Genomic DNA, 23,067 nt, shown 5'->3' on the forward strand with positions numbered 1-23,067 from the left:
CTGCGATTGGAGCGCACGCGCGCCCCCGCCCCTCCCCGCAGGCAGCGCGGCTCCCCCTGCAGCGCCTCCCTCGCGGGGAGGGAGGCGGAGGGGCGCCGGGCGCCGCGCAGCAGACCTGATCCGGCTGCTCTCCTCCGAGGGTGGCAGCAGCAGCCGGGGCGGCCGCAGCTCCTCCGGGGAAGCAAGAAGGCGAGCGCGCCTTCACGCCGCGCCGAGCACCCCAACCTGGTCCCCACGTGTTGCCGCGCCGCCGCCAGGCCTGGCCGCCGGACATGGATGTCCTCCTGGCGCTGGTGCTCGGGTCCTCTCTCTACCTGCCCGCCGCCGCTGAATTCGACGGGAGGTGAGTTGGCCCCAGCGCGACCTGCCTTCCGCCTTCTTTCCCACGTCGATCACCTAGAGTCCTGAGGTCCCTTCTGCCGGCGTGGTGGCGCGGTCACGGAGGCGTCTCTCTGTCCAGAAGCTGAGCCACCTCATTGCCTCGGCAGGAGGACAGTCGTCGAGCCGCTCTCTTCCCCCGGGGGGACCCCCCGCGGCTCCCGGCTTGGGGATTCGGGCTGGGGGTGAAGGGAATCTTGAGCCCAGCATCTTGCCTCCGAGGTGACGCGCGGGACATCCCTTGGCCGGGACATCCTCGCTTTGATGTAGACGGCTCTTCGGTGGGGAAACTTCCCAGTGGCCAGGGTCGCATCCGGGCTTGGAGCTTTCAGGGCCGCGCACACCGAGGGTAGCGGTGAAGGAGCCGCTGGGCTTCCAGAGGAGACCTGTTTGCTTTTCCACTTGATTTTCTAGAAAGACTCAAAATGAGGACTGAGCTGTGTAAGTGTGTGCGCGCACAGACACCCACAGCCACCGCGGAGACCTGGGGCGAGCCCGACTACGGCGTGCTCTGACAGGTTCCAACAACCAGACTCCTACCGCCGCGCCGCCGAGTGCGCTTCGCGGGTGTGTGTGTGTGTGTGTGTGTGTGCGTGCGCGCGTGTGAGTGTGTGTGTGTGTCAGGAGGGCGTGCTCGGTTACTCCTTCTCCGCACAGTTACACACCAGACTCCCCCAGCGCAGATCACTGCTGCTCCAGCGCTCGGCAGGAGGCGCCAGGAGAGATCCTCACCTGGGTCACCCCGCCATCCAGCTGCTCTCTCCAGCGACCCCTACTCGCCAATTATCTCCCTGCGGGGCCCTAAAGACTGCCGCACCTGTTTTGCTGGCAATCTTGGAACGAATCAATTCCACGATTGATTGATTTTCTTTTTTGTACCTGGAGGGGAGCGGAAGGGAACCAGTGGAGCGCAACAGCTTGTTTACCACCTGGTCGGAGGCAATAGAAAGTTCGGGGTTATTTTGTTCTTTGGGCTCGGGGGCATGGGAGAGGGGAGATAAAATAAAGTAAAAGGTTAGTGGAGACTGGGGATAGCGTCCAAAGTCTGTATTCCTTTTTGAAGCAGTTATCCCCCACGTTCTAGTATGTTGTGCATTTCTTGCACACACAGATTTGCAGCAAGAAATGCATCACGTGATTAAGCGTAAGATTTGAATGTAGCTTTAAAAAGATGTCTAAAACAGCCAGCGAAGATATTGATCCTCTGAGGGGGGGGGGGGGTCATTTAGGTGTCTAAACAAGGAGACAATTCACCAAATAAGGTGCCAAAGGGGAATCTGGTGGATGAATCAGAATCCTGAAATCGAATACCTTCTTTAGCCCTTATTTACATTACAGAGGAAGATAACATGAATTGTTGATCCAGGCAAGTTTCAAACCACAAGAACACTTGAGATGTTAGCTATGCTTTAAACTCCCTTGGTTTTCCTTAGACTTCTTTTTCTAGTACATTTTTTTTCCTGGTAACTTTTTCTGCCAAAGAGTCCTATCTCCCAAAGAGTTCTGTTTCACTTGATTTTGAGAAAGCTCCCCCTTTCCACCCTCTCCCACATCTACCTTTTATGTAAGGCAGAATTTTTTTTCTTTCTACTTTGACATGTCTTAATACTTTTCAGTTTATGATGAATCAGTGAAAACTGTGCCCCTACCTCCAAGTATGTGTGGGTCTTTGAGGAATCTGTTTTATCTCAAGCTTCAGAAACCACCCTGTGAGTGGCAGCCTTGAGAATCTTGTGTTTAGCCAGTGCTATTTCCGTTGAAGAAAGGCTCTTCCCTCTCTATTTTTGCCCTGCTCCCGAGCACTGTGTGTTTAATTGTCTGAAACTTGAAATTAGATCATAGCAGAACTATTTCCCCGAAGGTGTCTTACTCTTAAATTTGTGCAGGCATGGAAGAGTTAGTTCATAGAAAATTGGATGTGATTCAATTTTTTTCTAAAATAATAACAAAGAAGAAATGACTTTTACTTTCAAAAGTGTTTTTATTTATTTTGCATCTTTTTGTTTGATAGGTGGCCCAGGCAAATAGTGTCATCAGTCGGCCTGTGTCGTTATGGTGGGAGGATTGACTGCTGCTGGGGCTGGGCCCGCAGGTCCTGGGGACAGTGTCAGCGTGAGTATCCTCACCCTGGGGACTGCAGCTCCTTCCTTGGGAGGCGGGGCTCTCCACCCTCCTTCAGGGCTTCCCTCTGCACACCCGAGGGCTCATTACAAGCATGGCTTGATAGTGTGGCTCTGACATGGGAGTTTTCCGGTACAGTCCCCAGCTCCTTATTCTGCCTCTTTCCAAAGTGAGCCACCTGCATGTAGTAAGGAGCCAGTTTTGTTATTCACAGGATGCTTATGTCAGCATTTGTCCCCAGTAGCTCCAGCTTCTGTTTTCTCATCACGCTCACTCTTTTCTTTGCTCCAGGCTCTGAGATGGGGGTAAGATAATGAGTCTAGACTGTATTTACACTAAGTATACTCTGAACCTTATAGCACTTACAAAATCCTTACCATAGCTGTTGTGTAAAGAGGCCCTATTTGTAAATCTTTTTTTTTGAAGTGCGGTTGTATTGATTGTGTTCTAAAGGGACCACCCAGTATAATCAAACAACACCTCCGAAAAATACACATTTTTAAGTTCTATAATTAATTATACAATAAGTATCAAGTCAGAACCCTGATTTTTTTTACCTTTTCCATGATCGCAAATGGATACCTTTTATGGTGAAAATCAAAGCTACGTCAGAGAAGTTTGAGAAATTTGTTTCCAGAATTTTATTTGGATCTCAATTTTACATCACTCCTCCTACCAAAAAAACAGAAACAAAAACCAAAAACCCACAAATAACTAAGTACATTTCAGGAGCATCTTTAGAGTACTAGGTTGACGAGTCTGTCGAGATGATGGGAAGGAAAGTGGGTTCTCTATATCCCAGTGTTTTATACCAGTAAGAAAGGGGCTTAGAGGAATAGAGAAGTGTAGTTAACAAAGCTGAGGCTGGAAGGGGAGGGGCCTGCCTTAGAGATGTGTTGGTAGTGAGAGGAATAGAGTAAATTTAAGTTCCAAAAAGTTAGGAGTTCTCTCAGCTATTTCAGTCTTCGAGAATTGCATGTGATGTCTATTCTGAACTTTCTGAAGGAAGGAGAGGGACAGAGGGATGGTTACAGGGTGACTTGTAGGTCCAGGTGCAGGTTGGCCTCTGTGGCTAGGGATGGAACCGTAAAGGGGACCACTGTTGGTCTACCTGCTACCTGCACGCCATTAGGCCAGGCTTTTTGCACAGCCGGGCCATTGCATTCCATTGTAAAGGGAGTGGTGACAACTCCAATTTCTAGTAATCAAGAGAACTAGGCAAAGCTGCTGTGCTCCCCACCCCTCCCCAACTACCACCCCTCGGGCACCCGTGCATACACACACACTACTTAGTTGATTCAACACTTTTTGCGGGAAGGTGGTCAAAAGGGAGAATGGTACCTGGAGGGATACAGTCTTCTGCCAATTTTACCTCAGAAGTATTTGCACAGCTGGAGGCCACAGGTGTGGAATTTGAAGTGCAATCAGGCTTTGAAAATCAAAGGGGAAAGAGGACCCTTTTCTTGGCCCAACATGGTCATCTTTCCCAAATGAAGAATGAGTACTTCTTTGCAGGAATGGAGCTAGTTTCCTCCTTCTTTGCTGCCTTAATTTTCAGGACACTCCCAAAGGAAATGTTGAGGTGCTTTGGGGTGGGTACAGTCCCCCAACCTCTGCCAGGACAAGGCTGCGCTGGCAGAAAGCCCTGAGCACAGTGGCGTGCGCCTTCCCTGAAGGCAGAGTGCCACAGCAATGGGCGGAGGAAGAGCAGTGCATAGCTCTCTGCCAGATGTGCTAAGAATTCCACGGAGAAAACTCTATCTCTTAGAGATATTCCCCAGAAAGAACCTTGAGGAGCTGTTCTGTGTCTCTTTGCCTATTGTTAAATTTTCTCTAATATACACCAGCTTGGCGATTCTGAATGTAAAGAAAGGCCTTTCAAAGTTTCAGTGGCACTACAGAATTTAAACCTGCTAACAATCGCTTTTGCACAGTAGCTTTCCCAACAAATACAGAGTGCTATTTTATTACTTTCTATACCTTCATTTTGTTTCCAAAAGATTTAAAGTGATCAAATATAGTAGCTGATAGTATTTACATTTTCCTTCTTGTTATTCCTTAAGAATTTGAGAAAGCTACAACATGGCATGAGTTAATTATTGAAATGGTAATGTTATAAAAATGTGTTAGATGATCTGCCCAAATCACAATTGATCTTAGTTTAGATTTGGTGACAGTTTGTGGGCAGAATATAGGAGGGGAACGTGGACTCTGGAGCATGACTCTGGGTTCAGATTAGTTCTGCCGCTTGCTCACTACGTGACCTTGAGGGAGTCATTCAGTCTCTCTGCGCGTTATTTGCCTCATTTCTAAACTGGATCTGCAATGGTGCGCTAACTCATAGGTACACCTCATAGATGTAACCACAACGATGCTTAAATAATTATCTCTAAAGCACTTAAAATTACTCCTGGCACACAGCAAATACTACATATGTGTCTGGTGAAGTTAAGAGCAGGCAAGGGAGTACTGCTGTTGAACAGTGCCGTGGGATGGGCTCTGCCCGTGCTCTCAGACCCTTTGTTCTCTAGGCGTGGTATGTGCGTTTTGCATCTATACTGCCAAAATAAAAAATGGTTCCAAGCTTCTCTGTTGCAGTAAAATAAAATGCCTTTAAATTACAAAGGGCCAGATGGATCTTTACCATTAATAATGTAGATGGCAAAGTTGTAAAAACGAGTTCAAAGATGGATGTTTCCTTGTGTGTGTTTTATTTTTCCAGAATCTCAGATGGTCCAAATGTCTCTTATCAGAGAACCCACTGTCTTTGTTTTGCTATAAACAGGTAGAGGAATGCAGAGGCCACAGGTCAGCTCAAAGTGGGAAGAACTGCCCCGATAGAGGATTTTTAGGGACAAATGGAAAATTTCTGATTAGTTTTTAAAGCAAGTCTTCGTGAAATTAAAATATTTGCCACTATTTATTCAAGGAAAATGCATTTGCTGTTCTTTAACAGTTACATCTGGTAATGGATTACTTATAAAAATTCCAAAAAGCTTCTGGGAAATTTAATGTGAGAAATGTTTTTGCCTTTCTGACCCTTACTTAGATAATCTCAATGTTCTTTCTTCTAAGGAGCATTCTCCCTTTAAAATTTTTTTTTTCATTTTATGTATTTACTTATTCTTGTTTATCCTACTACAGTTGTCCCAACTCTCCTGCGTTGCCCTCTTCCTGCCAGCCCACCCCCACTCCCACAGTCCATCCCCACACTGTTGTCCCTGTCCATGGGTCATTCACACATGTTCTTTGACTAGTCCCTTCCCCTTCTTCCCATCATTTGCCCCCACCCCTTTCCTCTGGCAGTTATCAGTCTATTCCCTGTTTCCACATCTTTGGGTCTGTTTTGCTTGGTGGTTTATTTTGTTCATTAGATTCCTCTTATAAGTGGGATCATATGGTATTTGTCTTTCACCAACTGGCTTATTTCACTTAACATAATAGTCTCCAGTTCCATACATGCTGTCACAAAGATAGGAGTTCCCCTTCTTTCTGATGGGTGGTATTCCATTGTGTAAATGTACCACAGGTTTTTAAGCCATTAATCTACTGACAGGCACTTAGGCTGTTTCCAGCACTTGGCTACTGTAAATTGTGCTGCTATGAACATTGGGGTGCATAGGTTCTTTTGAATTGGTGTTTCAAGATTCTTAGGGTGTACTCCTAGCAATAGAATCACTGGGTCAAAAAGCAGTTCCATTTTTAATTTCTGAGGAAATTCCATACTGTTGTCCACAGTGGCAGCACCAGTCTGCTTCCCCACCAACAGTGCACTAGGGTTCCCTTTTCTCCACATCCTCGCCAGCACTTGTTGTTTGTTGATTTATTAATGATGCCCATTCTGACCGGTGTGCAGTGATATTTCAGTGTGGTTTTAGTTTGCATCTCTCTCATGGCTAGTGAGGTTGAGCATTTTTTAATTCTCCCTTTCTTATCAAGGGTGCCCAGCTTCTCGTTTCTCTGAATGACTCACTTTGGAATTTTCCTTCAAATCAGCACAGCAAAACAAAAGGAAGCTATTCCCACCTATCTATACCCAGGACCTCCCAATGTATCCCTACAGGGTTGTCCAACCCGTAGCCTTGGATGGCTTTGAATGTGACCCAATACTAAATTGTAGATTTACTTAAAACCTCTTTTTTGGCTCATCAGGTTTTTTTTAGTGTTTGGGTGTTTAATGTGTGACCCAAGACAACTCATCTTCTTCCAGTGTGGCTGAGAGATGGCAAAAGGTTGGACTCCCCTACTTGGAAGGTGTGTGTGTATGCTGGGGAGGCTGTTCCATTGATATATTGAATATTACTTATCAGATCTTGTGCCCTAGTGCAGGGACCATGTGCTCAGTGTTTACTCCATTGGGTTGAGCATATGTGAGATGTTTTGACTCAATATTTATGGGCTTAAATATACGAGGTCTGTTCAGAAAAGTCCAGCTATTGTTAATATAATGAGAATGGTTTGTGCAACATCTGTGTAACCTGGCATCCAAGGAGTGTGGACTGGAATGCACATGTGTGAACAATGATGACTCCACTGTACTAGTCAGCGGGGGTTGTAGAAGCCATTGGGTGAGCATGTAAACTGTGTGGCTGTCACATTCAAAATGACTGAGTGAGTAGCAATGAATGTGCATCAAATTTTGCATTAAGCTTGAACATTTCTCTGTGGAAACTATTCAGATGACTCAGAAGGCAGCAGCGATGGGCAGCTGGTGACTGGCAGCTTCATCATGACTATGTGCCACTCACGCATCACATCTCGTGCAGAGCTTTTTGGTGCAATATCACATAACTCAGGCGAATCAGCCTCCTGACAGCCCAGATTTGTCACCCTATGACTTCTGACTTTTCCCCAAAACTAAAATCACCTTTGAAAGGGAAGAGATTTCAGACCATCCATGAGATTCAAGAAAATATGATGGGGCAGATGATGGCGATTGGGAAAACTGTGTGAGGTCTCAAGGTGCCTAGTCTGAAGGGAACTGAGGCATCATTGTCTTGTGTACAATGTTTCTTATATCTTCTTCAGTAAATGTCTTTATTTTTCATATTATGTGTCTGGGTACATTCTGGACAGACCTCATACGTATTTACACAAAACACGCTGCATTTTATTTCCGCTTATTCCTTCCCCTCTTCACTGGCTTGTTTGGAGAGGCCCACACTGCTGTGCTGCAGGGCACTTGTGTTGCTTAGCCTCTGCTCTTGGCTCACGATGTCTGGCCACAAAGCTGCATTTAGCCAGACTTCCCGTCCTCCCATCTGGAACTGAGGAAGGAAGGGTCAGAGATGCTACCCAGGCAGAAATAGGAGCTGTCCTCCTGCTTCCTGCCTGTGCCACCCAATACTCCATCCCAACATTCCCGCCAGCTGGGAAACCGTGACCTATTCCAGAAATAGGCAGGTTGTGTTTTCATAGTTCTCTTAGAGGTCATACTCTGGCTTTCTTTCTGTCTTTTGATTCTTTGTTTTGTATTCTTGACTTATAAACAGATCTCCACACATTGAGGATTCCAAATTTGATTTTTCTAACTGTCTTGAGCTTTATTAACTATTGATATGGTCTTTATTATAGAGTAAATTTTCTTTGTATGTTCATAACACACTGATGGTGACGTATTTAAAGTACACAGCACCTAGTCACTCAGATTGCCACAAAATAGCTGTTTCTTGCTCTGCCATTATTCTGTTCCTTAACTTTTCCATCACATTAAGGCACACCTCATTTTAATTATTTTAACAATGTTCTACTCCAACCAAGTGGAGATCTCTGTCATCAAGATTTCTCAGGGCTTGCATATTTTATTTTAGAAAGCCGTGTATGCCTTGGCAGTAGATGTAGCAATTCCAAGCACTGGACTAAAAGCATTGGACAAATGGGGACGTCTGAGTCCGTCCAGCCCTGGCTTCTATACCCAATGAGCTGTTTAACATTTCCGAACTGCAGTTCTCTTATTTTGCAAACAGATTTCTAAGATTCCGTCATGTATGAAAGAGTATATTGGATCTGGATGTGGTGTTTCTATATGGTTGTCTGTTTACTTGGAGATTTGTCTGTATATGTGGCTATAACGATAGCGTTTCTGTTGAAAGTGCTTTATAGAGGAGTGAAGAAGAAGTCAAAATACAACTAGTTCCAGGTTTCAACAAAGCAATTCTGTTTCTGCATTCTTCGGCTGTCAGTGAGTAATTTGTGGTTTCTGAAGGAAATTATGTAAATTGGGGTGGTTTTGCATCAATTTACTTAACATCAGGCAAAATGCAGATGTTTTATGTTCCTCTGGAGATTTTGGAAAGATATAAAACTGACACCTAGAGTTTGATTTTGCTTTATTAGCTTTAAACCTCATTTTCTCCTGCCTCTCCCTGTAGTTAATAAAGGCTACAACTGTACAATTTCCATGTAAAGTGAAATGTTTGTATTCTTATCAACATTAGATACAATTTATAGGTTAGTTCAAAACAGGCACTGTGAAATAGTAATCTATTCTAAAGCTACTTTGGAGTTATCCAACGATTTCAGTTGGATGATCTATATTACTGGCTAATAATTGTGGATCACTGGAAGGAATGACTAGCAAATTGTTGAATTCTTTCTGTATTTCAAATGAAAAGCAGAGAATTTTGATTTAGAAGATGAAACATTTAAATTTCACGTTCCATCTCCTACTTGTATCTTGGCTCAGAAACTCGGCCTCATCAGTGGAACATGATTTATTAATTTTTGCTCCCTACACTGGCCATTGAGTTCCTGCCCCGAGTCACAAATTCATGTAGATTACACCTTTGATTATTTAGATTTTGAACATGTTCTTTAACACAATCAACAGTAAATAAGGAATGTTGGAATCAGCTTTGAAGGCCATACATATTGATCCCCATCAAAGACGTTATTTCTAATGAATCACTTTCCATTTGCAGTCAGTGACGGTGGCAACCTCCTTGGAACATGAGTTGGCATTTTTTATACCTGTACAATCACATGCACGCCAGGGGTAACTGGGAGTCTCACGGGGGGCTCTGCTGCCCGGAGGCGTGTTTAAGACTGCCAGAAGGTCCGGGGGCCTCCTCAATGCAGCTGAGCAGGCTTCGCTGTTGCTGTCGGTCAGCGTCCTCCTCTAGATTTGGGGTAAGAATGCAGAAACTGTTTGGTTTTCTTTTTTCGAGGTAGGAATAAAAGCAAGGTGGCGGACAATCATAGAAGTATTTTGAGTACTAAACCTGAAATCTCCATATCCTTAGAAAGTTTTGTTTTGTTTTTAGCTCGATTTCAGTAATTTCCCCTCAGTTTATTAAGATATAATTGACATACAGCACCATAGAAGTTTAAGACATTTGACTTCCATATGCTGTGAAATGATTACCACAGTAAGTTAGTAGCTATCATCTCATATGGTAGTTAAAAAGAAAAAACATTTCTTGTGATGAGAACTCTTGGGATCTGTTCTCTTAACAACTGTCATCTATATCCCACAGCAGTGTTAAATGTCGTCATCAAGTTGTGATTCCATCCCCAGCACCTCTTCATCTTAGAACCAGAAGTTTGTACCTTTTGACCACCGTCCTCCATTCCTCCTCTCCCCGCCTGAGCCCTCTGGTGAGGAAGTGAACTTTTTGGTTAGGATTATTCAACCACCACTTTCTGCAAGGTTATTTAAGAACATCACGTACTTTAGGTAACTTCAAGTGGTCTTGGAGTGCAAATTCCAGACGTAAATCAATGTTGAAGAAGTTTGACCTTTTCAAACAGGTAGTTTTTGAGCATGTACAGTTTTCAAACTTAAATCTCACAGAAATTACTTTGTTCCTTCATTCTTTGTCTCCGTTAGAACTGACCTTTATATAATACTATTAAGACCTACTAATTTCCCAAGATCGCCTCATAAAGTTAATCTGGGCAGGTCTTAACCTCTGTGAATTAAAAATCTCAGTACCTCCCAAGATGGGAGGTCAGGCCCAGTACAGGGAAGCACTCTAGTTGCTCCAAATTCAGCTGCTAGATTTGCCCTCCAACACCTGCCATATCTGGCTGGCCCCACAAATAACCCTGGTTTTCTAATTGGAAACTTTTTGATAAACTTTGAAAAGTATAGGTGTGCTTCTCCCTTTTCCCATTACAGCAAGTGCAATGGACAACATTTGGGTATGGTGCCTTTTATCTGTAGAATTCATGTTATATACATTTTCCTGGTTTCTATTCTATTTTTCAATAACAGTTTATAATCTGGATTACTTTGCATTAGTTTCAGATATACAGCATGGTGGTTAGACAATCACACACTGTACAAAGTGGCTCCCTGACCCAGCTGGCACCGTACACAGTAGCGGTGGTGAGTGACTCCATGCGCAGCCTCAGTGGGGAATGGAAGGGACTCACTGCAAAGCTGGGCCTTCATCACGGGACGGGGGGGTGAAAGGGAAGGAGAGAAGGGTTCTGATAGCCTAGTCCCCATTATCCCGCCCTCCCCCCCACCACACGCAGGTACTTTTGCCCCTTTCCCACCAATTTTGTGCAGGTTTTTAAATTTTTCATCAATGGTTTAAAATATTTATTTTGTAAGAGAAAAATGCATTTATATCCTTAAATATTCCTCCTCAAAGCAATGGGTATTATCAATTTTTTGTGTACCTTTTAGAAATATTTTACATACTTGTGGGCAAATTCCTATATATCTTGTCCCCCACCCCTTCTATACACATGAAAGCATATTGTATATACACCATTCTGTGCCTTGCTTATTTTTTCTAACTGTGCATCTTAAAAGGCTTGCTTTGTCACCAGCACATGAAGAGCCTGCTCCCTTTTTGATGGATTCATAGTAGCCCATCGTATGGCTATCCTGTAATTGTTTAACCGGTTTCTTATTTTGGACTTTTATGTTGATTGTAATATTTTATTAATATTAAAAATGTTTAAATAAGCAACTTAGAACATACATCTAAGTATGTATTTCTAATATTTCTGAAAGATCACTTTTTTTCTTTGTGGTCAAATGGCATGTAGTTGTAACTTTAACCAATTGGCCAGTGGCCTCTTACCTGGCAGTAGGTAGGTAATGGGAAAGACTGGATTGCAATGCTGGCACAAGGCCCTGGCAACCCTTTATCGAGAATCTAATCTGTTGCTTAATTCAAGGATTCTCTAGTCTCTGCTCTTTCCCTCAACCCTCTGTGACAAGTTAGTGAAGGACCACTTACCCCATTTTCCACCTCTTTCCTCTTGGGCCAGAGGTACCTGGCCGACATTGGGAGGATGGGGTGAGGTTTGTCCACTTGCCAGGGTTTCTACCTGGCTTCTTATGTATCAATTTTGTATTTTTTATGGATGAGAGTTTCTTTTATATTTGAGAAAGACTCACAAATGTCTTTATGAGTTGCTTAATTCATTGACGCTTTATTCTGTTTATAGGCCAGCCATAATTTTTATGCCCGTGTAGATAGTGTTTGCTTTTTTACTAGACTATGACCTGTTAGGGAGGATTATGTAGAATTTTGTTATCTAAATAATGTTTTGGGGACACCTGTTAAGATAAAATGATTTTCAGGAAACAGTAAAATATTTTTGTACTAAAATACTTTCAAAAAGTGACTTGAGGCCTAACCACGTGGCTCAGGTGGTTGGGCATCATCCCGCAGTTGAGGGGCCACTGACTTTGTTCCTGGGCCGGGGCACGTGCCTGGATTGTGTGTTTGGTCCCTGGTCAGGGCACATCGGAGAGGCTGCCGGTCGATGTTTCTCTCCCTCTTTCTCTCCCTGCCTTCCCCTCTCTCTAAAAAATAAATAAATAAAATGTTCAAAATGTGATTTAAAAAGCGACTTTAAAACTGTAGGAGCATACTTTTTCCATCACTTATTCTAATCCTTGCCCCAATTACCTACTTAAATTGTCTAATTAAAACAAAATAAGAAATGCAAGTGTAAGTAAAAGAAAAAAAACAACTCAGGCTGAGAGAGAGAGAAGGCACTGAGGGTCTTTCTGGCTTCCCTATTTTTCTGACTCCTACTTCCGATCCTGAGGAATTGTTACCTATTGATCTTTACAGAGATTTCTAAGCATTTTCAAAATTTTCTTTGTTCATAAAATAGCATAAAGTAAGAACTGTTCTGTAACTTCTTCTTTTATGTGATATTACACTTCGAAGACCAGTCTTAATCAGTTCATGTAAATCTAATTCATCCTTTGAAGTGCCTGCACAGTGTACCGTATGAAAATCCTCTATTTATGCACATTTGGGTGGTTTTCAATATTTTGTTTTTATGAAATATGCTGCAATGAATATCTCTGCAGCTTCATCATCACTGTTACATACATTTAGATATGAGAGATTTCTAGAGACATCCTATTTCTATGTAAGTACAGTAATTAAACAGGTCTCATTTTATTTTTTATAATTTTTATGTAAAATATGCAACTTAATGGAGATTAAATCATGGATAATATTGCAAAGTGGAAACCCTCTGTTCAGTCACTTTCTAATTTTGATTTCTTAGGAGGTACCTTGAGAGGTAAATAGAATTGATTCCTTAGTTTGAATTTGTTTATGTCCTACTTTGTGTGGGGAAGGATGTCACATGTCTTCCAGGAACGCATGCAATGAAATAGGAAAATAGAATTAACAAGGTCTAGAGGGAGAAAAAAAGAAAGGACAGAATAAAAGGTAAGATGTCAGGAAGAGAGTTGTAAAATATAGGTATATATGCTGTAGGATCCTCAGTATGTTTTGTAATTTGGCTCTTCACTTCTGGTAGCCAGGGAAAAAAGGGAAGTGGTATTGCTCATGTAATTCATGTTCTTTGTAAGGATAAAGTGAAGCATTTATTTGGGGAAATTAAGGCTTTTCCCACATATAGCTCTGAAGGAAAACTTTCGTGTGGTCCTTCATAGAGTGGGAGTGAGTGATGGAGTGGAAGGGCCACGGCGACATTTCTACCATGAGGCTGGTGTTGGTTTGTAAAGCCCTTTCATAGAAGATATTCCAGCCTTAGATGAGGCCCTTACTCTAGAAGTACTGTTCAGGAAGGCTATTCTGCATGTAGTTTAAGGAGCATTATCTATGCACTTAGCTCTCTGATGCCTCCGGTGGATCCAGCCCAGAATATCTAGCTGTGACAGGTAAACAGTTTAGGGCTTTATGGAGATTTCCAGGTGAGGTAAGAGAGTTTCAAGTTAAGATCTCTAACTCCTGAAGTCTGCTGTATTATTAATTAAAAGCCAGTCCGTATATTTTTGCTTTTCAGTCCATATTTTGAAGATCATCCCTAATCAACTGATGGAGTTGGTATATAGACACATTGTGAATGGAGTGCAGATAGGTGTTTCCTAGGATCCTCCGGTATGAGGTTCTGCAAAGAAATCAATGGGAAAATTTTTCATATAGTTTTGTATGATTTATTATTTTCATATTCATTGGATATCTTTATGTAGCTCATCACCATTTTGCTATGTTCCTATTTCCATGGAAATGATGGCTTGGGGTAGGAGGTGAGGCACAAACATTGCTTCCACACATAATTTATCCCATGTATGCTGTCATGTGGAACAAGGCCTGGTGAACCCAGGAGAACCAAAAGCTTGACCAGTGCTCATTTCCCCAAAGCTCCTGATTGTTACAGGCATGCAGAGGAGCCAGCCTGACCCTTAGTTGTTACCCTAGTTCCCCTGGGTCTGATGGAGGGCTGCTCTAAACAAGCCGCTTACGCGTGAATAGACCCAATGCAGAGCCTGTGGTAAGTCCTCATCTTGTCCCCGTCCAAACCCAAACTTAACTCCTCTTCACTGTGTTGTGAGGAAGGGCTGGTTCCATCCACAGCTGACGCCCAGGGACACTGGCACCGGAAACCCCCACGCACACATGCTCGAGGAGCTCAGCACCAACCAAGAGTCCAACCTGTCCAAGAGTGTTCACCCCTTAGCGACCCGAAGGGGAAATGGGGACTGCGCATTGGCAGGGCTAAGGTCTTTCACGTCTGCGTGGGAACAAATAAATGATCAGTTCTCAAAGATGTAGCCAAGATAATTTGGCTTGAAAAAATTGCAGTGATATTAACCACTGACTACAGGCATAGAAAAATACCGATAGCATAGGCCTCATATGATTGACAGTGCATCTCGGTATCTACCAGCCTGGGCAAATAAGTTGCAAAATGTACACCTATTCACTAAAAAATTGGTGTATTACAAAACATAGAGTTTTGTTAAGTAATATTAAATGTAAAGAAATGTTCCATTTTAGTATACTAAAAAGTTTTATTTAAAGTTTTCTGATTTTATCACTTAATTATACTAGTGCATAATCAAAGAGAAAATTGTGGTCATAATAGAATTCATAGTAAAATTTCTAACAAAGCAAGCATATAGAAGTACACTAAAAGCTAGATATGATAGAGTGCTATGTATTAATATGTGTAGTGAAATAGTGGCAGATATCTATATGTTCATTCTATATTCTTACATTCTCTCAAGAATTTTAGTTTTAACTCAGTCTGATGAAACACTGTTAGGTCAACTTGTTACTTTTAACTCTCATGGAAGAAAAAATATGAATAATCAAAACGGTTTTTTAGCTTTAGCATATGGTGGTAGATTTTGGGAAGAAATAGTTTTTCCTAGTTACATTTAACTAGAAGCCCTCATTTCCTGCCACACATTACCTAAAAGCTGGAGACAGCCAGGTAGGTGCACGGTGCCAGGGGAGAGCCAGTTTGAGATGAAGGATTTGCTATTGGTGATTTGCATGTGGATAATCTAGAGTCAACTAAATTTTAAAGCTGAACACCTCATTTGGTCAATATCTCTATCCATTCTTTAAAGCCAGTAATTTTCAACCGGTGTGCTGCAAGAATGTTTAAAACATGCAGTACCTGACTATTTAGTCGGGGCACTGCCCTCTTTTCCCTTAAGCCGTCAAATTAGAAAATGACAACAGCCAACACAACAATAGTTGTCTAGTGTGAATGAATCAAAATTATACCTATTTTTGACAGATCAGCAAAAAATATAATACACTTTTTGGTGTGCCACAGAATTTTAGTAATTAGTTGATGTGTGCCATGAGACGAAAAAAATTGAAAATCGCTGCTGTAGATTAGTGATATAAATTCTTCAAGACTGACATTGTTTTCCTATGGTAACATCACATCACAAGGTTAGGGTTGCCTTCTGTAGGTGTTATTGTCTTATTCTGAAGTTTTAGGAAATATGTCATCGCAGTTTAAGTTTGTGCTAATATACACAAAGGAAGAAACAATTAGGAATTTCTGGATTTAGGGTTACTTTGCCAAAAACAATGTTTTTCAAAATCGTTAGCCTTGTTTTCATAAATCAGAGTTCTCAAAATCAGTTTCTGTGAAAGATCCCTAAATGGTCAAAGGTGTATGTTGCTCAATTTATGAAAAACTTCATGGATAGACTTTTCAAATATAAGCTTCCTGCCACCCAAAATATTGTTTTAAAGCTCGGTACCTCCTATTTTACTTCAGTGTTAAGGTTTTGTAGGTACTCGGTAATTATCTGCCATATGCTTGCATTTCAACAAATAGCAAATAATAGAAAAACACAAATGGCAACTCATGCTTAGTTGTGTTTTTTTAATGTATGTGGCTGTTTGGGGTTGACTTTCTATCATACACACCTACTGGTGATAGTTTCTACTGGGTAATGGTTCAAGGTCCTTTGGCCCTTGGATTGAATTTTAAAATCATGGATGAATTAAAAGATTTAATGTATCTTGGTGTCTATGTTTGGCCAAAAATTAAGGCATTTTCATGTATAGTTTAATTTCCTAAATAAGGCAGATTGTTTTGAAATAATAAAATTGAGGGAAGAGAACATAAATTTACAAAGAAATACTTTGTAGATTTGCCAAATGTTCTGTTCCCTAATCTGTGTTAAAGACTGTTGAATTCTACAGCTTTAATGCTTATTGTGCAGAGTAGCGGGTTAGAAGTTGGGACCATCCGAATTCCTATGCCAAATGCTCTCCGTGGGCTCTATTGTCCTGCCTGTTGGTGTTACAAATGTACAGAGCTGAGCAGTTGTCTATGGATAGTGCTTGCCAGGCCAGTGCTAACTTTTCTGACAATGAGAGGTAGATGTAGAGCGTCAGGGTGGACCTTTCCCTCTGCGCATGCACCTGGCATTGGCCACCTGGAAGGAGGCGCATGTGTCCTGTTATGCCCTGTGCTTCAGAGGCTGTGTGACTCCTGCCTGAGTCCTGTGGTACCTGAATCCGTTATCTCATCCCGAAGCTCTTTATTGTTTCCTTTTCACAGGTTGTGATAGGCCTAACATTGGGGCCTTTTTAGAGTCCTTTACAGTAAATTAAACTATACACCAATGGATAGGCATACATTCGGATCATAAGTGGCCTCAGTTCCTTAGGGTTTCCCATCCCTTATTTTCTTTGACACTGTTAAAAGCCCAGGATTGACTCCAAGTCTGTAAACCTGTGTTTAGCAGGCAAGGAGTGATCCCTGAATAATTTCGTTTCTCTGGTTCATATTAGTCCCGATTTCATGAAATCGTCAGAGGGCTTATTATTTTTAACTGTGCCTAATCTCGCTGAGAACCCTCAGTGAAGTGCACGTGTCACCGCGAGGCCTCAGATGAATATAAGCAGCGGCAGGAGAGGGGTCTAGGTCTGTAAATTGCGGCTGAGCGGGCTCCCCGTAACGCTGCGTATACTTACTCGCCTGGCCGTTTTACACTGGCTGTAGAGAAACAGTGTTCGGAGAAAATGGGGCAGAATCTTCTACAGTAGGTGCTACTAATGAATCCTATTTTAGTGCTTCTCACAGTGGAGTTTCAACCACAACAAAGGTATGAAGGGCTTTTATTTTGGGCAACTTTCACAAAAATCATGGTGATGGTTGCCTATGAACATTTCCGTATGTGTCAATAGAAAATAGACCCCAGAAACCCCCTGGAAATAATCTATTCCAGGTTTGACTTTCCTTTGATTTAAAACGCAGTTTTGTATAGTTTTAAAATGCAAACGCTAAAATATGGAACGTTGGCTAAAACGTCAGGCTAAAAGTCTTGCTAATGGAGGTACAGATCGACAGCATAACACTCACTAAATCTACGGGTGTCAAGGCTGACTTACGCTAAGCAGGAGAAATGCGACCCAACTTTGAGATATTGTAAAGTGAAAAGAAACTCTACAGAACTGTTTGGCTGCTTGGTACTAATACAGCTAGTTAGAAAGTAATGATGTTTGCTATTCTTTATTGAGTCGTTTTATCTTTGCTTAAAATCATTTAATGTACTTTTCTTGATAAATTAGATTATTCAAAATTGGCAATTAAAGAGTATTAAAGAAACGGTATCCTTTTATATTTTTACCTTCTCATATATAACCATTGTTACAAACAGTTTTCTTTAACATATGATCTAGAATCTAATTTTTAACTTATGTTTTGATTTAATTTCAGCTTTTTTGCTTAGATTGCACCTGATATATTTCATTATTCTCTTTTAAGAAATGTATCAACATCAAGGTATGGTGAATGCTTTTGAAGTTAACAACAACAATACAAAGAAAAACATTAATTTCTTACAACCTAACCAACATGAAAAAAATTTCTAACAAGTAAATGTAGTGTGTGCCTTTCAAAATACAGAGCAATCATTCTGGATTGATAATTAAATGACTACTTTATTTGAATCAAATTGTACTTAGAATTTTTCCTTCTGGTTATTACCTGAAAGAAGGCTCCATACACCTAATTTTAAATTATACAAATAAATGCAAAAATGAAAAGTTAAAGTGAGTGTTTTATGCTTTAAAGAGGGAAGATGTTAATCCCAAAGAGAAGTAATGAAGTCATCTTTTCCCTCACCTCCACGATCTCTAGGCTGTGGTCGAACCCTGACCATTATTAGTCGTGTGAAAAATGTCTTCCATTTACTTTCATTAAACTGGGTTATTTATGTATCTTCAACTGAAGTGGCTGAGCTTTCAGGGTAATTCTTGTTGCTATTGACAACCAAAGCAGCCATGCAAGAAGAAAATGCTGTGGAAGGAAAGAAAAAAAAAAAGACGTATTATTTCTTTCCCCAAAGTTGAAGAGAAAAGGGAACATACAGTGTGTAAGAAACAGGTAAGTAAAGATTTATCAATTTAAAAACTATCAGCTCTGGTTACTTATTGATCAAAAGTTTTAATTTTTTTCAGCTACGTTGCCCAATACCCATTTAAATAAAAGGATACTGTCTCTTGGAACCAAAAATTAATATTCTGAAAGTGAAAAATCAGATTAGAAGATACAGTGTTACAGAAGGCCTGAAATATTTTAATTTAGAATTTGGACTATGAAAGAATAGCACAACTCAATTATTGGTTAATATTTTTGTTACAAAATGTTTTCTAATGACAAAATGGTGACTAAGATATTACTATTTTAAACATGTCCTAGAATTTTTTTTTTGTTTCAGAAAAACACTGAAAAGTTGAATATGTGTAAGTCTCCGGGAATGTAACAAGTTGATAAATACCCAAGTCCCGCCTCCTTACAGAGAAAAGATCTGGAATTTCTTTTTTTGGACATTTGTTTTGCAGCCTTCTACGTCTTAAGGCAGAGAATAGCCAGGATAAGGTGCCAGCTCAAAGGTTAGATGAATATATTTCTTGAAATAATTTTGGCTAATATGTGCTTGAAAGGCATAACTTCTAAATAATAACTTCACAAAACTTAAAAAATTTAACCTTAGTTGTGGTTTTCTGAATTGCTTTTTTTGGGGGGGGGAATGATATTCCTTAGAGATTTTTTTTGTTCATAATTATTCTGTTAATTTTATTTCAGTTATTATATTAAACTTTTTCCATTCAGTTTGTAATTTCTTTCTCCTCTTTTATGAATCTAATAAATTGACCTCCATTCTAACCTAAAGGACAGTTTATATTTTTAATACTTAAAGAAGCAAATAAAAAATAAAAATACCAAAGTTCACCAAATGAAATTACTAACACCAGCCTATCATTAACCTGAGGGGATTGTATTCATATTAATTCTTCATGGAAAAACGCAGGTAAGAAATATTTTTATTGTATAAAAGATATAAGATGTTGTAATAGCACCTATAGTATCCATGCTGTTCTTTTGTTACCTAAAGCGTTCCTTATTTAAAGTATTTCTGGAAGTGAATAATGTCACTTAACAAATCACCCTAAAGACACTTCAGTGGAAAATTTTGATGAAATATTCAAAATTCTATTTAATGAAATTGGTGCCAAGAAGGCAACATACTTTCACCTAATAGAGGAAAGAGAGGATTTTATTTTGTTTTATTTTTTATTTTAAAAAATTTTATCTCTACTTTATTTCTTTAAAAAAAAATTTATTGTTATTCAATTACAGATGTCTGCATTTTCTCCCCATCCCTCCACCCCACCCCAGCCAAACCCCCCTCCCTTTTCCTCCTCCATCCTCCCCCTTGATTTTGTCCATGTGTCCTTTATAGTAGCTCCTATAAACCCCGGAAAGAGAGTATTTTAATAACCACATTTGGGAATAAAAATTGATAGTGCTAGAAATAAAAGTTAAGGAATTTCTTCAGGGAGACTTAAAAAATCAAAGTGTAGGTATTTTATAGTGACAACAGTTACAGGATTAACTAGCAGAGCTACGGCTGAGTTAGGGAGGCAGTGCCGTAGAGAGTGGAATGTGGGCTTTGTCACCAACAGATCTGGGTACAGGACCTGTTCCTGTTACCAACCATGAGATACTAGATATTTCATTTAACTTTCCTGAGCCACAATTTCCTGTTCCTTGAACCTCCTTTGCAAGATTGTTGCTGCCTCTGCTTCCCTCTTGCAGAATAGTTCTCGGTACATGTTTGCTATTATTACTGCGTGGTTGATACAGAGAATACAGATGAACCCTGCACAGTGTCTACTAGGGTCCATCGCAGTATCCATAGTGTAGCATATTTTTAAGTGTGTTTTGTTTACCCTGCCCATCTTTGAAAATAATTAATTGGAAGTAAAAAATTTCTCAAATTATTCATTTCTACAGTGTGAACTTTCGTTGGATAGCTGTCTGTGCTTTGGACCATTCCTTTTCCACTTCTGTAACATCCATTTGCAAACCTCAGGGTGGAGTACGGTTTTCGTTACCTAACCAAAGGAAAGGGAACTGAAGGAACTAGGACTGGATTGCAGAATTACCTTTAGAGTTACTATGATTTATCTGACGAACATTTGAGAGCTTACTGGAGGCAAGGAGTTAAGGCAGGTGCTGGGAGAGATACAAAGGTTAGTAAAACGTGGATTCTTGCTTGCAAGGAGCTGATTTGGTAAGATGGTTGTTTCATTCCTTCCCATATTCCAAAGTAGGAAAGAGTTAGAGATGAAGCATTCGGGTTGTTCAGGGGAAGGATCACTTCCAACTGGAGAGGATCGAGGAAGATTGCACACTCTTAGTGGTGTTCAGTTGATTTATTCATTCAACAGCTATATCTTGAGTGCTGTTACCTCTGTGACCCTGGGCCATCCACTACAGACACCACATCAATAAGATGAAGCTGTGGGCATTCATGTCGCTTATGGTCAGTGTTGAAGGCCCACAGATGATGACAAAGCTGATGAGAGGTGTGTTTCAGTACAGGTGTGTTTTGAGATAGGACACTGCAAGAGCATACCTCAGGGAGAGGGGACTTGTGTGTGTGTGTGTGTGTGTGTGTGTGTGTGTGTGTGTAGCCCAGACAAGGAGTGAAGGGTTGGTGGCCCAGCTAAATCTTGAGGGATAAGTCAAGTGAAGAGCACCCTGACCAGAGAGAAAAATGCATGAAAACTTCCGGAGCCGGAGTGAGGGGCCCATTCCAGGAAATGTAAAACCTCTAATCCAGCCTTGTGTGTGTGTGCACGCAGGGCGTCTGATGAGAGTGCTGTGGGACAACTAGGGATGGATTGACCTAGGGAAGGCCTTTGGTGTCACCTTGAGTAGCCCAGCCTTTATCTCAGAGCTGTAGAGTAAACAGGGACATTATACAATCAAATTAATGTGTCAGAGGTTATAAGCTGTTGCTAATGGGTCAGATCTGGCATATAGGTGGATTTGGTTTCGATCAGAGTGTTTTAACAGTTTTTGAAACCGTTGCCAGGGTAGATGTCAGGCTTTATGAAAAATCAGTAGCTCTGCATTGCAGCAAGGAGTTGGGCTGGAGTTGCTTAGCAGCTGCCCCATTGGGAAGGGACATGTACTTCATTTCACCATGCGACCCATGTCTTCAGGGCAAATGCCTGGGGCCTTGTAGGCCTTTGAGGTCCTGGGGTCCATCTCTGAATGTTTTCTCAAGTGGTCATTTAGAGAAGAGCCATTTGAAACTTGGAGCTAGAGGTTATTATAGTAAACCTGGTGAGAAATTAGTTTTTGTCTTAAGCCGTAGTGGTGGGAATGGCGAGAAGGAAAATGCAGGAAAAGCACTAAAGAGAAAGGGCGGAGAGGCGTGCGTCAGGACAGGGATGGGAGTGTGGACTTTGGAGACCAAGAGACCTGGCTGCTACTGTGAACTGTGTTTTTGAGAAACTTACCTTACCTTTCTGAATAATAGCTTTGTTGTGGGTAAGATGTAGATAAGAGGCCTATCTCATGGGGTCTTTTTTTTTTTTTAATGAGGATCAAATGAGGCAATACTTACAAAGCATTTAGTTCAGTAACTGGCTCCTCTTAGTTCACATTCAGTTGTGAACTAAGTTGTGGTGATGATGGCTGCAGAGTTCTCACTCCACAACCGGTGTGTTGTCCAACTTCCAACTTCCGGTGTGTTACTGAGGGAGCTAGAGAACAGAGAACATGCAGATGCTGACTTCAGGTTGGATGTGGTATGTGGAAGTGCTCTGTGACTGTGAAGTCCAGAGGCTGACACATGATTGGATTCAACGCCAAAGTGAATAATTGTTAGGAATGAATGACCGCATTTTTTTTTGAAGCTGGTATTCTCTCTTAACTGAACATACTGAAAGTCAGCCCTGACTCAAGTGCCATCTGGAGTTCCACCTTCTCCCCTCTGCCTGCCTTACAGCAGCAGTAGGAAGTCTCCTCTCCTTTCTCCACATTTAGTTAGGACACTTACATGGAGCCTGTCTCCTGCTGATCCACAGCGTGCTTATCTCTGGGGCTGTGGTGTTTGTTCTGCTTGACTGGGAGTTCCGTGAAGCCGGGGGCCGTGTCCTACACACCTTTATACCCAGTGCAAGAGCTTCCGCAAGGCCTAGTCCAGTTCAGCTCGGTATACTTTTGAAGGTGGAAGGACTGCACACATACTTCTTTAGAAAAGGGATACAAAAATGAAGTGCAATTTTAATAAGCAGATTGTGCTTTACAGAGAAGATAATTTATTAGGAAAATGAATACAATAAGTTTGTCTGCCTATCTTACCGCCTTATTACATATCATAGATCTTAATCTTGATTAAACTTCTACAAAAAAATCAATTTACATGCTTGAAGCAGATGAAATGTAATCTGACTGTATCATCTATTGCTTACAATCCATTGGCTGTTTGCAATTATGGTTAGAATCCTGATTCCCGGAGTATGAAGCTGTCCAGGCTGACAACCGCCTTAT

General features: G+C 41.3%; 1 protein-coding gene across 5 annotated transcripts in view; it reads left to right on the top strand.

Moving 5' to 3' along the window:
- The first annotated feature begins 4 nt into the window (after positions 1-4).
- The window catches only part of NPNT (nephronectin), a 77,835-nt gene continuing 54,772 nt past the window's right edge, over positions 5-23,067 (top strand). For 3 of the 5 annotated variants that reach the window (XM_053923125.1, XM_053923127.1, XM_053923129.1), the window contains exons 1-3: positions 5-343; positions 2,390-2,490; positions 19,059-19,109. In XM_053923125.1, the coding sequence (XP_053779100.1) occupies positions 273-343; positions 2,390-2,490; positions 19,059-19,109 (223 nt within the window). In that variant the 5' untranslated portion in view covers positions 5-272. The remainder of the gene's footprint in view (positions 344-2,389; positions 2,491-19,058; positions 19,110-23,067) is intronic. The other 2 variants (XM_053923126.1, XM_053923128.1) reach the window with 1 other exon arrangement.

The sequence above is a fragment of the Desmodus rotundus genome, chromosome 4, assembly GCF_022682495.2.
Source record: "Desmodus rotundus isolate HL8 chromosome 4, HLdesRot8A.1, whole genome shotgun sequence".
NCBI classification, from domain to species: Eukaryota; Metazoa; Chordata; class Mammalia; order Chiroptera; family Phyllostomidae; genus Desmodus; species Desmodus rotundus.